Source organism: Narcine bancroftii, chromosome 6, assembly GCF_036971445.1.
Source record: "Narcine bancroftii isolate sNarBan1 chromosome 6, sNarBan1.hap1, whole genome shotgun sequence".
NCBI lineage: Eukaryota > Metazoa > Chordata > Chondrichthyes > Torpediniformes > Narcinidae > Narcine > Narcine bancroftii.
In genome coordinates this window covers 74473104-74485689 of record NC_091474.1, presented here as the reverse complement: position 1 = coordinate 74485689, position 12586 = coordinate 74473104, and the positions used below count along the sequence as shown (strand labels likewise).

At 44.5% G+C, this 12586-nt stretch overlaps 1 protein-coding gene across 9 annotated transcripts in view; it reads left to right on the top strand.

Annotated features, from left to right (window-relative positions):
* Nucleotides 1–12586, top strand: part of LOC138736234 (annexin A11-like) — a 109679-nt gene that overhangs the window by 23584 nt on the left and 73509 nt on the right. For 6 of the 9 annotated variants that reach the window (XM_069885395.1, XM_069885393.1, XM_069885394.1 and 3 more), the window contains exons 2-3: nucleotides 9619–9735; nucleotides 9823–9967. In XM_069885395.1, the coding sequence (XP_069741496.1) occupies nucleotides 9832–9967 (136 nt within the window). In that variant the 5' untranslated portion in view covers nucleotides 9619–9735; nucleotides 9823–9831. Of the gene's footprint in view, nucleotides 1–9614; nucleotides 9736–9822; nucleotides 9968–12586 lie in introns of all 9 variants that reach the window. The other 3 variants (XM_069885392.1, XM_069885390.1, XM_069885391.1) reach the window with 2 other exon arrangements.

Sequence of the window (12586 nt, the reverse complement as noted above, 5' to 3'; positions counted from 1 at the left end):
CTTGAGCCTTACTTAACCGGTCTGTTATTTTGGCAATAATCCATCAGCAGAAAGAGTTGTCTGTGTAAATAGCAGTTGCTACTTCTGCATTTATTATTCAACACCACTCCTTCTATCCCTCCCTCTTTAGATAAACCGATCAGTCAACACTGTTCTCTGCATCATCAACTTGGAATGTTAACCCAGTTTTTAATATTTTAATTAAAACTATAGATGCTGCAAATGTTAGTTCCTTCTTTTGCTGATGTCTCCAGTTGACCAATGCCTTGTTTGCTTTTATTTAATGTCTAACAGTGACATCTGATGCTCTAATTAAATGGCAGATATTTAAATTAAAGACAAACTTTTTAAATGTAATTTAAAAAAAAATTGTAATTGAGATCCAGCACAGTAACAGGCCCTTCCGCCCCATGCCGACATGTATTCAATTAATACATGTTAAAGGGTATGGGGGGGGGGCAACAGGAGCACCCAGAGGAAACCAATGCTGCCATGGGGAGAATATACAAGCTCCTTACCAACAGCGGTGGATTTGAACCCGGGTTGCTGGTGGTTTAATAGAGTTACACTAACCCTGCCTCCTTTCAATAGTACTTTTCATCTTCTTAGTGCTTTGCCTACTTTCAGGAGACTGCAGATGCTGGAATCTGAAACCTAACACTATCTGCGGGAGGAGCTCAGCAGGTCATGCAGCGTACGCGGGAGGAAGAGAGAGCTTGACATTTTCCTGGAGACATCCTGCTTCCCCTCCACCTGGTTCACTAATCCCTTCCTGTTCTCATTTTACTGACTTCTCCAGCCCGGCGAAGAAATGGCATTGTCTCAAAATGTTGACCACTGTTTCTCTCCCACTGATCCCGAGTCCCTTCAACAGGTCGTGTTTGACCTCTGGTTGCCGGTGCTGGAGTGGGAATTGAGTCCGCACCCTTTTGGCTCGGAGGCGAGAGTGTGACGCTGGGCTGTGATGGACACAGGCAGGAGTCAGCTTTGTGCCAAGTCAATTGAGGGCACTCAGTGAGTCAACAGAGTTGTGGGTCAGTTCATGAATCAGTGCAGGTGTTTACATTGCAGCATAGTATAGGCCCCTCAGTCCACTATGTGTGTTGACCTATATAAACCTTCCCTACCTTATACCCACCCATAACCCTCTATTTTTCTTGCCTGTCCAAGAGTCTTTTAAATGTCCCTATTTTACCTACCACTCCTATCAATGTATTCCAGGCACCCACAATGTTCTGACGTCTCCCCTAAACTTTCCTCCCCTCACCTTGTTCAGATGTCCTCTGGTGTTTGCTAGTCTCACCCTGGGAAACAGGCACTGTCTGTTCATGCCTCTCATAATCTTGTGGACCTCTATTAAGCCACCTCTCATCCTTCGCTCTAAAGTGAAAAGTCCCATTAGATGTATTCTAATCCAGGCAACATCTCAGTAAATCTCCTCTGGACCCTCTCCATAGCTTCCACATCCTTCCTGCACTGAGGTGACCAGACTTGATCTGAAGATTGGAATTTTACTGAGCCTCTGTTTTCAGCCGAGCAGAGATTTACTCCTCTAGCATGTGCCTTTAGGGGCTCCACTCTTCTCTGTGATTCACTGGGTTGTGGGTGCAAGACCCATCCTGGATACTCATGCTCCCAGCAGCCCCCTGCATACCTCGGCTGGCACGTGAGTGCAGTGGTGAGGAAGTCCCACCCTACTGAGATGTGTTAGTCCCAGATGTCCTCAAAATCCATGCAGGTATCATTCTCATCTTCACACTGTTGGCTGAGGGAGCTTTTCATCCATACAAATTGGCTGTTAAGTGTTTTGAGATTGTAAAAGATGCTTTAGAAATGTGAACAAATGGTAGACCAACATGATCCTGCTATGTTTTATTCTGTTTGACTGCCAGGTGAAAGCTGAGCATTCTGAACCAGCTTTGACCTATTTGGTCATTAGGATGAAGTGACAGAATGGAGTACTGGAGATTTGTTTCTTTTTAATAAACAGTTGTACTTAATCGAATCTAATGTGTAGCAAGTTATTTTCTCAGAGTCCTAGACAAAGGCTACACAAAAGAGTCTGGAAAAACAACCAACTAAAAAACCTCACAAAGATACCCACACTCCTGTTCGGCTCCGAATCATGGGTCCTCTACCGGCATCACGTACGGCTCCTAGAACGCTTCCACCAGCGTTGTCTCCGCTCCATCCTCAACATCCATTGGAGCGCTTTCATCCCTAACGTCGAAGTACTCGAGATGGCAGAGGTCGACAGCATCGAGTCCACGCTGCTGAAGATCCAGCTGCGCTGGATGGGTCACGTCTCCAGAATGGAGGACCATCGCCTTCCCAAGATCGTGTTATATGGCGAGCTCTCCACTGGCCACCGTGACAGAGGTGCACCAAAGAAAAGGTAAAAAGACTGCCTAAAGAAATCTCTTGGTGCCTGCCACATTGACCACCGCCAGTGGGCTGATATCGCCTCAAACCGTGCATCTTGGCACCTCACAGTTTGGCGGGTAGCAACCTCCTTTGAAGAAGACCGCAGAGCCCACCTCACTGACAAAAGGCAAAGGAGGAAAAACCCAACACCCAACCCCAACCAACCAATTTTCCCCTGCAGCCACTGCAACCATGTCTGCCTGTCCCGCATCGGACTTGTCAGCCACAAACGAGCCTGCAGCTGACGTGGACTTTTACCCCCTCCATAAATCTTCGTCCGCGAAGCCAAGCCAAAGAAGAAGAAAGAAGACAAAGGCTGAGATACAGATGGTGACACCGAGATCTCTGTTTGTAAGGTGTGAGTGTATCTTTGAGTAAATAGCAGATCTGTACCGTGATGGGAACTTGCATGTGGGAGGAACAGGTTCAAAGTGTGTTTACTTGTCTATCGTGAATTTCACCATTATGCTGCATTTTCCACACCTGTTCACCCATGTCTTGCAGTAAAATTGAGCTGTTTTAGTAACGAGGTGCGGTCGCAAGAGAGGGATGAGTAGATATTGGGAGGTTGAGTTAGGAGGGTGCATGGGTGGCAGGTAGGGGAGAGTGGGGGTTTCTTCTCACTGTTTCCATTGGGGCACCATCATTTTAAAGTTTGGGTTAAAATGTTTTAAAATTCATTTTGAGAGCTGGGGCAGGTTTACACTTGGTTATGCTTCGGGGGGATAAAAAGAGACCCTTGAGTAGTTGTGGCAACTTTGAGTCTATTTTGTTCCTTCCCTGCTCGATTCAATGCTTCATTTTGTTGATATAGTTAAAATATCTTGCGTCAACCTTGGTCCACACGCACCAGAATCAGAATGTATTGTCATGAACAACTCATGAAATTCGGTGTTCTGAAACATTCATATTATAGCCATCTTACACGACATGGTATATAAAAAGAAATTTGGTCCACATCACAAACACAGATCATCTGGACTCTTGTTGCTATTGCCAGAAGCTTGTGCATAGATAAGGCAGGGTTTCCTGCATTTGGTTATGTTGCATCTCCGCAAATCCCTGGTGAGACCTCACTTTGAATATTGTCTTCAGTTCTGGTCACCTCATTAAAGGAAGGATGTGGAAGTAATGGAGAGGGTGCAGAAGAGATGTACCAGGATGTTAACTGGATTGGAAAATGTTTCTTATGAGGCAAGGTTCGCAGAGCTGGGACCTTTCTCTTTGGAGGGAAAAAGGATGAGAGGTGACTTGATAGAGATCTACAAGATAACGAGAGGCATAGATCATGTGGACATTGCCTTTGTCCCCAGGGCAGAGCAGCTAACACCAGAGGACATCTGTGCAAAGTGAAGGGAGGAAAGTTCAGGGGAGACGTCAGGGGTAAATCTTTTTTGTTAACAAGAGTTGTGGGTGCCTGGAATGCCTGTGGTGGTGGAGGCTGAAACATAGGGGCATTTAAGGGCACATGGATGGCCACCGAGACAGAGGTGCACCAAAGAAGAGGTACAAGGACTGCTTAAAGAAATCTCCTGGAGCCTGCCACATTGACCACCGCCAGTGGGCTGATATCGCCTCAAACCGTGCATCTTGGTGCCTCACAGTTCGGCGGGCAGCAACCTACTTTGAAGAAGACCGCAGAGCCCACCTCACTGACAAAAGACAAAGGAGGAAAAACCCAACACCCAACCCCAACCAACCAATTTTCCCCTGCAACCGTGTCTGCCTGTCCCGCATCGGACTTGTCAGTCACCAACGAGCCTGCAGCAGACGTGGACATACGTCTCCATAAATCTTCCTCCGCGAAGCCAAGCCAAAGAAAAGAAAGAAATCGGCTATGGATTGTTAGTGAAGGGTTTTGCTTGGATTGTCCGCTTTATTTTGGGATCTGTTCAGATTTACTCATGGTTAAATTGAAGATTAAGGATTAGTAAAAGTAATTAAAACAGATCCTTGCAATCCAGACACATGACGTAACTAATGTTAACAATTCAAAGTATTTGGTTATTTTCTTTGCAACAGTTTGGTGTACCCTGTAAGGACTGGTGAATCACACAGTAAGCATTTATAACCAGTTTGGCAGGTTACATTAGTGCCAGCAGGTGATCCTCTCATCTCCTTTAGGCAGACCTTTGGGCAGATTATGACTTGCTTCCACTCTTGGTTCTGGGGGGTGGAAGATTCCTGTGATGCAGGGTCTTGACCTGACACATCCACCATCCCTTTGCTCCAGTATTTTGTTCTTGGCCCCAGATTCCAGCATCTGCTGTCCCTTGTGTCTCCATCAATTCCTTGAATATGGATTGGGGAAGGGATGAGAGTTCTGGAATGGTCCAGGAAAGATGAGAGTGGATGAAGGATGGAACGGAAACAGATTGGAAATGGGAAAAATCAGTATTCAATGAAATCCAAAATCCTACCTCAAACCATTTGGCCCATCGAGTCTGCTCCACCATTTAATCATGAACTGATCCATTTCTCCACTCAGTCCCACTGCCTGACCTTCTCCCCATAACCTTTGATGCCCTAGCTAATCAAGAACCCACCACCGCCAGTGGGCTGATAACGCCTCAAACTGTGCATCTTGGCGCCTCACAGTTTGGCGGGCAGCAACCTCCTTTGAAGAAGACCGCAGAGCCCACCTCACTGACAAAAGGCAAAGGAGGAAAAACCCAACACCCAACCCCAACCAACCAATTTTCCCCTGCAACCGCTGCAATCGTGTCTGCCTGTCCCGCATCGGACTTGTCAGCCACAAACGAGCCTGCAGCTGATGTGGACTTTTTACCCCCTCCATAAATCTTCGTCCGCGAAGCCAAGCCAAAGAAAAAAGATCCATTTCTCCACTCAGTCCCACTGCCTGACCTTCTCCCCATAACCTTTGATGCCCTAGCTAATCAAGAACCCATCAATGCTCTGACCTCCACAACTGCCTGTGTCAACAAATTCCACAGATTCACCACCCTCTGGCTGAAGAAATTTCTCCACATCTCAGTGGACGCTCTTCAATCCTGAAGTTGTGCCCTCTTGTCCGAGACTCTCCCACCATGGGAAACAACTTTTCTACATCTATTCTATCCACGTCTTTCAACATTCAAAATGTTTTAGAGATTCTCACCCCCTCATCCTCCAAAATTCCAACAAAGGCCAAGAGCCATCAGAGGCCCTTCGTATGATAACCCTTTCATTTGTGGAATTCGTCTTTGTGAACCTCCTTTGAGCCCTCTCCAACTTCAGCATATCACCTTTAAATTACATTAAATCTCTGCCCACTGGCTTTTGACCCTTATACTAAGGGAAATAAAATAAATGAGGAAAAGCCTGTCTGGACCGGTCATTCTCAACAGGGGTCTACAGCCTTCCTGTGGGTCCACAGACTGAAATCATGAAATATTTTTTCTTGTGTGTAGTCGGTCGGAGAGAAGTATAGAAGAAACCATCTGAACTTGACTGCTTCACAGTGAAGGGGGCCCATAAACTTTGGCCAGAGTCCTTAGGGGGGCATAGCCAAAAGAAATGGTGATGAATGTCTTCTCTTGGCCATTAGTCATTTGATTTAAAAAGGTTTGTACACACATGAATGTAATGTGTATAAATATGTCACGATTGGTTAGTTCCCTTTTGTTCTTAAGCTAAAATACAAGGCATGCATCCATCAATCAATCAGTCTTGATGATGGCAGAGATTTACTCTCTCACACACACACACACACACACACACACACACACACACACACACACACACACACACACACACACACACACACACACACACACACACACACACACTGATTTGCCTTGATAACCAGCAAAGACCAGGGTGAAATTCAGCCCGTCCCCTGTGTGTTACAATAATTACAGCAGCTCCTCTGATTCCCCCATGGGAACCCGGTTTTGTCCTGTGTAATAGTTAAATGAATGAAACACATTCATTTAACTTGCATTCTTTATTTTCTTGATTGCCATGGTGACAGTTGCCATTGGCACACTCTGTCAATGCTAGCTAGTAGATGTGCAGTTTAAATTGGCATCCTAGACCTGGTGGGACAAATGGCCTGTTCCTCTGTAGTTCTGTGTTCTGCATCTGCACTTCTTCCAGTCTGGTGAAGTCCTTAACTGGAGTGGAACACAAAAGTCTGCAGATACTGCGATTGTAGTAAAAACATCAGAATGCTGGAGGAACTCAGCCAGTTTCACATAGAAGGTAAAGAGTTATTACTGGCATTTTGGCCTGATGGTACCACAGCTTGGGTGCAGCAATTGAGCAGGATAAATGGCATTTTGGCCTCCACACCGTTATCACTGCAAAGGGATTGGTGTTTTAATAAAGGTTTTTTTTTTTATTGCTATTGTACAGAGAGGAAAGGTGAGAATTGATTTTGTCTCTGTGAAAGAAGACAGGGAAGAGAGATTCAGAGACACAGAGCTAGAGGAAGGATACAGGGGGATGAAGATGGGGTGGAGTTTTAACAGATACCGGAGAAATCAAGGTCAATCCTATCTGGTTGGAGGGTGCCCAGGCAGAAGATGAGGTGTTGTTCCTCCAATATGCAGGTGATCTCAGCCTGGCAGTGCATGGGACCATGGACAAGCATGTCAGCAAGGGAAAGGGCAGGGAATTGAAATGGGTGGCCACTGGGAGATCCATGTTATTGCGATGTTCCCAGTGTTCTGGGAATTGGTGAGGCTTCAACTGTGTTGTATACTGTTTTCATCTCCTTACCTCAATGAGAAAGATATTTTAATATTGTCGGTGGTCCAGTGGAAATTCACCTGGCTAATTCCTGAGATGAGAGGGTTGTCAAATCAAGAGAGAATAGTTTGGGTGATTATTCCCAGAATGAAAGCTGACCTTATTCAAACATGTAAGGTGGTGTGACAGGGTGGATGTTGGATTTTTTTTTCACCAGCTGGAGAGTCTTGAACAAGGGGAGTAACTATATTTAAGCCAAAACTACCAAGAAATCTGAGCCAGAGGAAGGTGAATCTCTGGAATTCTCTGATCCAGTGGATGGAAACCAGAAATTAGAAAGTAGTTAAAGGGGAGATGGATAAATGTCTGATTAACAGAGGAATAGATGGGCGTGGAGAGATGGTTGGGATGGGGGCTTCTGGCCTTCATCGATCAGCACGGTCATATTGAATAGCGGAATGGGATTGAAATAGTCCACTTAAGTTTAAAAAAAACAGAATATGCAATAAACAATGAGCAGGTCAGACGGACTGTATGAAGAGTGTTCACATTGCAAGTGGACGGCCTCTCCACCTGAATCATTACTCTAATGGACACCAACATGGCAGTATGAAATAGCACTTCTGAGATGGTTTGTGTCAGCACATATAATTAACAGCGGCTGTTGAGCAGCACTTATCAGGGAAATGTACATATATTGATTGAGGGCTAACCTCATGGGGTGTGGGGGGAGGGGTTTGCAGGGATTTGGAGAGGGCACGGATTAATGTGTGTCAGTAATTGTGGAGGCCGCCCACGTCATTTACTTTCTGCCATCGTAACCCTTTTGTTGTTACATGTACCACTCAGTTTGTTCTTTGAGGGTGCTCTTTGCTGTTAGAGATGAGTTATCAGCAGGGGCATGCTTTTGTGTGTGTGTGTGTGTGTGTGTGTGTGTGTGTGTGTGTGTGTGTGTGTGTGTGTGTGTGTGTGTGTGTGTGTGTGTGTGTGTGTGTGTGTGTGTGTGCGTCAGCTTTCTGTCTGTGTGTATATATGTGTGCAAGTCCATAAACAGATGGCTATCTTTAGAACATGGCATGTCGGTGGTAAAATCTAGCAGTCACTGGCTGTATTTGCATTAGTTGATGGGAATTTCCACTCCCTGGTAGAGTGTTCTTTACACAAAGACATCCGTTGTCTCCATGAGTTGGCTTTAATTGAGCCTCTGCTGGATTTTTCCTGTTCTGAAAGAAAATCTGGAGTTTCCCAAGTTCACATTTTTCATGGCATTGACAGACTTTGGATTGCAGGCAGTACACTTCAGGGCCCAACATCCTGCTCCACCCAAGAACTGAATTGTCACTGCACCTTGCAAAGATAGGTGTGATTCTTTCTCTTGCCCATGTTCTTTTGTTTTTGTAATTCTTTATTTATCGCACTATGAACCATATCAACCAACATATTTACAGATGCATCTCTTTAAATATTCACAGTGACATCTTCTCTTTTTTTCCCCATCCCTCCCTTCCCCCCTCCAAAAACAATAAATATTGAACATATAAAATACAATAAAACAATATCTTTATACAAAAGGAATACAAACAAAAAAGTCATATCATCTACTTATTCACATTAACTCTTGCCCATGTTCCAAGGTCACTGCAGAGAGGAACGAAGGCACTGTGATTGGTTCTCTGGTGCCACCCCGGATGGAGGATTGGAATCAGATGTCAGAGTGACACAGCTAATACTGCTGCTGCTCTCACTGCTCCGATGAGCTGGGTTCAGTGGTAGGGAGTTTGCATGGCTCTCTCTCTGGGTGCTCCTGTTTTTTCTTGCATCTCAAGGCTGTGCACTTGGCCTGAGAATTGGCCATTGTGAGGAACTGCTTGCACTAACCATCCGACTCTCACATATGCAAAGAACAATATTCATTTGTTTATTTTTAAAATTAATACTTGTCCTGCATGTGTATTGTTATGTCTGGATGTGTGTCTGCGTGTTTTGCACGAGGACCAGAAAACGCTGTTTTGTCGGGTTGTACTCAAGCAGTTGACAATAAACTTGAAGTAAAACGCACAAGTCTACAGACAGTGTGGTTGAAATTAAAACACAACGCTGGAGAAACTCAGCATGTCATTGTCCTTTATATAGCAAAGATAAAGGTACATAACTATTGTTTCAGGCTTGAGCCCTTTATCGAGGTGGGAACCTGTTTACTATCTACCTACATTTTGCTCATGCCTTGATGTAGGGCTCAAGTCCGAAATGTTGGTTATGTATGTATAAAGTACACTATTTGACCTGTGGTAATAAACTTTACTTGAAATTGCTCCTTGTTTATAGAGAAGAGGTGGAATCCAGTAAGGGTAAAATGGGATTAGTATCAAAATGGGATCCTGATAGGGTGAATGTGAAGGGCTGAAGGGCCTGCTTCCTTGCTGTGAGGAGTGTGTGACTCAACGATCTTGTATCAAATTAATTATTTCTGGTGGGTTTCTCATGTCATTGGCACACAGGTAGTCGGACTGTGACTCCACTCTCACCAACATCCACTATTGAGGCAGTGAGTTGAATTGGATCGTTTATTATCGCATGCTCCAAGATTTGGTGAAAAGCTTTGATTTGCGTGCTATTCAGGCAAGTCAAGCTATTCAGCGTAAAACAAAATGAAAACCCATGTTGCCAAGTAGAATGTTTTAAAACACCAATAATTTTTATTTGCAGGTATAGAAGATGAGCTACCCTGGTTACCCGCCGGCTCCTGGGGGTTACCCGCACGCTCCTGAGGGATTCCCGCCGACTTCAGGAGGTCACCCGGCTGCACAAGTGGGTTACCCGTCGGCTCCTGGGGGATATCCGCCTGCACCAGGTACTGCTAAATCCTGCATGGTTGGCTCCCAATGATTGATGGGGCTTCCCTTTTTGAGATTAAAATTAAAAGACTGGCAAAAGTCCAAGGACTTGGTGGTGGAATCCTTGGCAGGGAACTGAGGTGCTCAACCCACTAAGTCCACACCAACCACTGAGCAAAGGGCCAGCTTACAATGGCCAACTGACCCACCAAATGAGCATGTCTTTGGGACACGGGAAGAAACCACTGTGGTCACAGCGAGAGCATGCAAACTCCAGACAGGCCACATCCAAGGGTCACTGGAGCCGCGAGACAATGGTGCAAATTACTGCACTGTCCCGTGTGACCTTATTGTGGAAACAACCCGTCGATAAATGGGAAAGCTCTGAATTCAGATTCTGTGGCAATGAAAGGCTTATACTGAAGGGCACCCAATAGTCTACAGGAGAGAGAGGAATAGATATATAGGTAGGTTACACTGGACAGCACATTTTTCCCAAAAGGTTCGCTTCCTTAAAAAAAAATTGGATATTATAATAAACATCCTCAAACTGAACACAAAGATAATTTCAGATTTGCTGTATCATGTAGGAGGTTGGAGAAACATTACGTTAATTTTTATTGAATTTAGCATGTTTAATCGCATAATGATGCTGACACATTCCATTAGCTCAACTGACCTTAAAATGTTTTCCCACTGATTTTCATTTGCACTCAGCATCTGATGCCTCGCATGTCAGTGTCCAACAATAGTCGGCCAGCATTGATGGATTCCAGTTGCCCTGGTGCCACATTTCCATGGTCATAATGTCCTGGTGAACCCTTTTACCATGTTCGTCAATGGTGGCACCAGGATCAGCGGGGAAGATGTCCAAGTGAAAATGCAGAAATTGAATGTTCAATGACACGTTGCACTTCGTGGTTTTGGATGCTTGAAGTAGACTTATAATAATAAAATAGGTTGTATCAAAAAACGATATGTGTTGGGAAAAATTGAGAGTGATTTTCATGAACAGCACCCAAAATCCATAAAATATAGCCAAAAGTGTGCAGGAAACAATATCTTCATTGTCCAGTTTTATAGAAAGATGTAAAAGCAACAGGGTTATCCTGCTGGTGACTTTAATTTCCCCAATATTGATAGGATGTTTCTTAATTCGTGGCTTGGATGGGGAGGAATTTTTGAAAGGGCTTCTTAGAATAGTACGTAGATAGTCCACTGGGGAAGGACCCATATGAGACCATTTATTGGGCAATGAGCCTGGTGAGGTGATTGGTCCTTCAATGAGAGAGCATTTTGGAAATAATGATCACATCTCCTTGGGTTTTGAGATCGTTATGGGGAAATCAGACTGACCTGGGGTGTTAGGCGGAGCTGGGGGAAGGGAAATTACATTATTCGGCCAGAGGAGGAGAGAGTAGATTGGGAGTAGTTGATAGCGAGAAAGTCCACAAACCACTTGTGTTAATCTCCTCCATGCTTTGAACCTCGTCTGCCTTTTTGTGGGCTCCACTCAATTGGGTGTAATACTGGATCTCCTGTTAGGGAACGAGCTAGGTCAGGTATCGGACATTAATGTTGGAGATCAAATTGGGTCTAGTGATCATAACTCTGTTAGTTTTAGGGGAATTTTTATGAAGAGCAAGGAGGGGCCTAAAGTTGAGGTTCTGGATTGGAGAAGAGCAAATTTCGAAGGAATAAGAAAGGATTTGGGGAGTATTGAGTGGGACAGGATATTTTCAGGTAAGGATGTAAGTGAAAAATGGAGGATATTCAAAAAAGAAATTTTGAGGGTACAGAGTAGATATGTTCCAGTGAAGATCAAAGGAAAGGCTGGAAGTCATAGGGAGGCTTGGTTTTCGAGGAATATTGGAAATTTGGTTAGGAGAAAAAGGGAGGTGTACAAGAGGTATAAAGAGCAGGGAGCTGAGAATTTGAAGGAGGACTACAAAGAGTGTAGAAGGAATCTTAAGAAAGAAATTAGAAAGGCCAAAAAAAGGCACGAAGAGGCTTTGGCAGACAGAGTAAAAATAAATCCAAAGGGTTTCTATTGGTACATTAAAAGTAAAAGATTAGTGAGGGATAAAATTGGACCCCTTGTAGATAGCGAGGGTAGGCTGAGTGAGAAGTCAGAGGAAATGGGGGAAATTTTGAATGATTTCTTTGCCTCGGTATTCACTAGGGAAAAAAATATTGAACCAGTTGAAGTAAAGAAAAATAGTGGGGAGGTCATGAAGCATATAAGGATAACCGAGGAGGTAGTGATGGCTGTGTTGAAAAAGATAAAGGTGGATAAATCTCCAGGACCGGACAAAATATTCCCAAGGACACTCAGGGAGGCTTGTGGACAGAGAGTGGGGCCTTTAACAGAGATATTTAGGATGTCACTGGCCACGGGGATAGTGCCAAAGGATTGGAGGGTGGCGCATGTGGTTCCGCTGTTTAAGAAAGGGTCCAGATGGAGGAGTCACGTGATGGAGTAGTGGCCGGACGGTGAACTCCAGCCCTCTCCAGAAAAGTCGGAAAAAACAAAGGAAAACACAAAGGCACAGAAATAAAAGTTAAAGAAAAGTGAGTATAAAGGTGGAAAGAAGATGGCGACAAAAAAAAAATCAAAATCAACGGTAAGAAGAGAG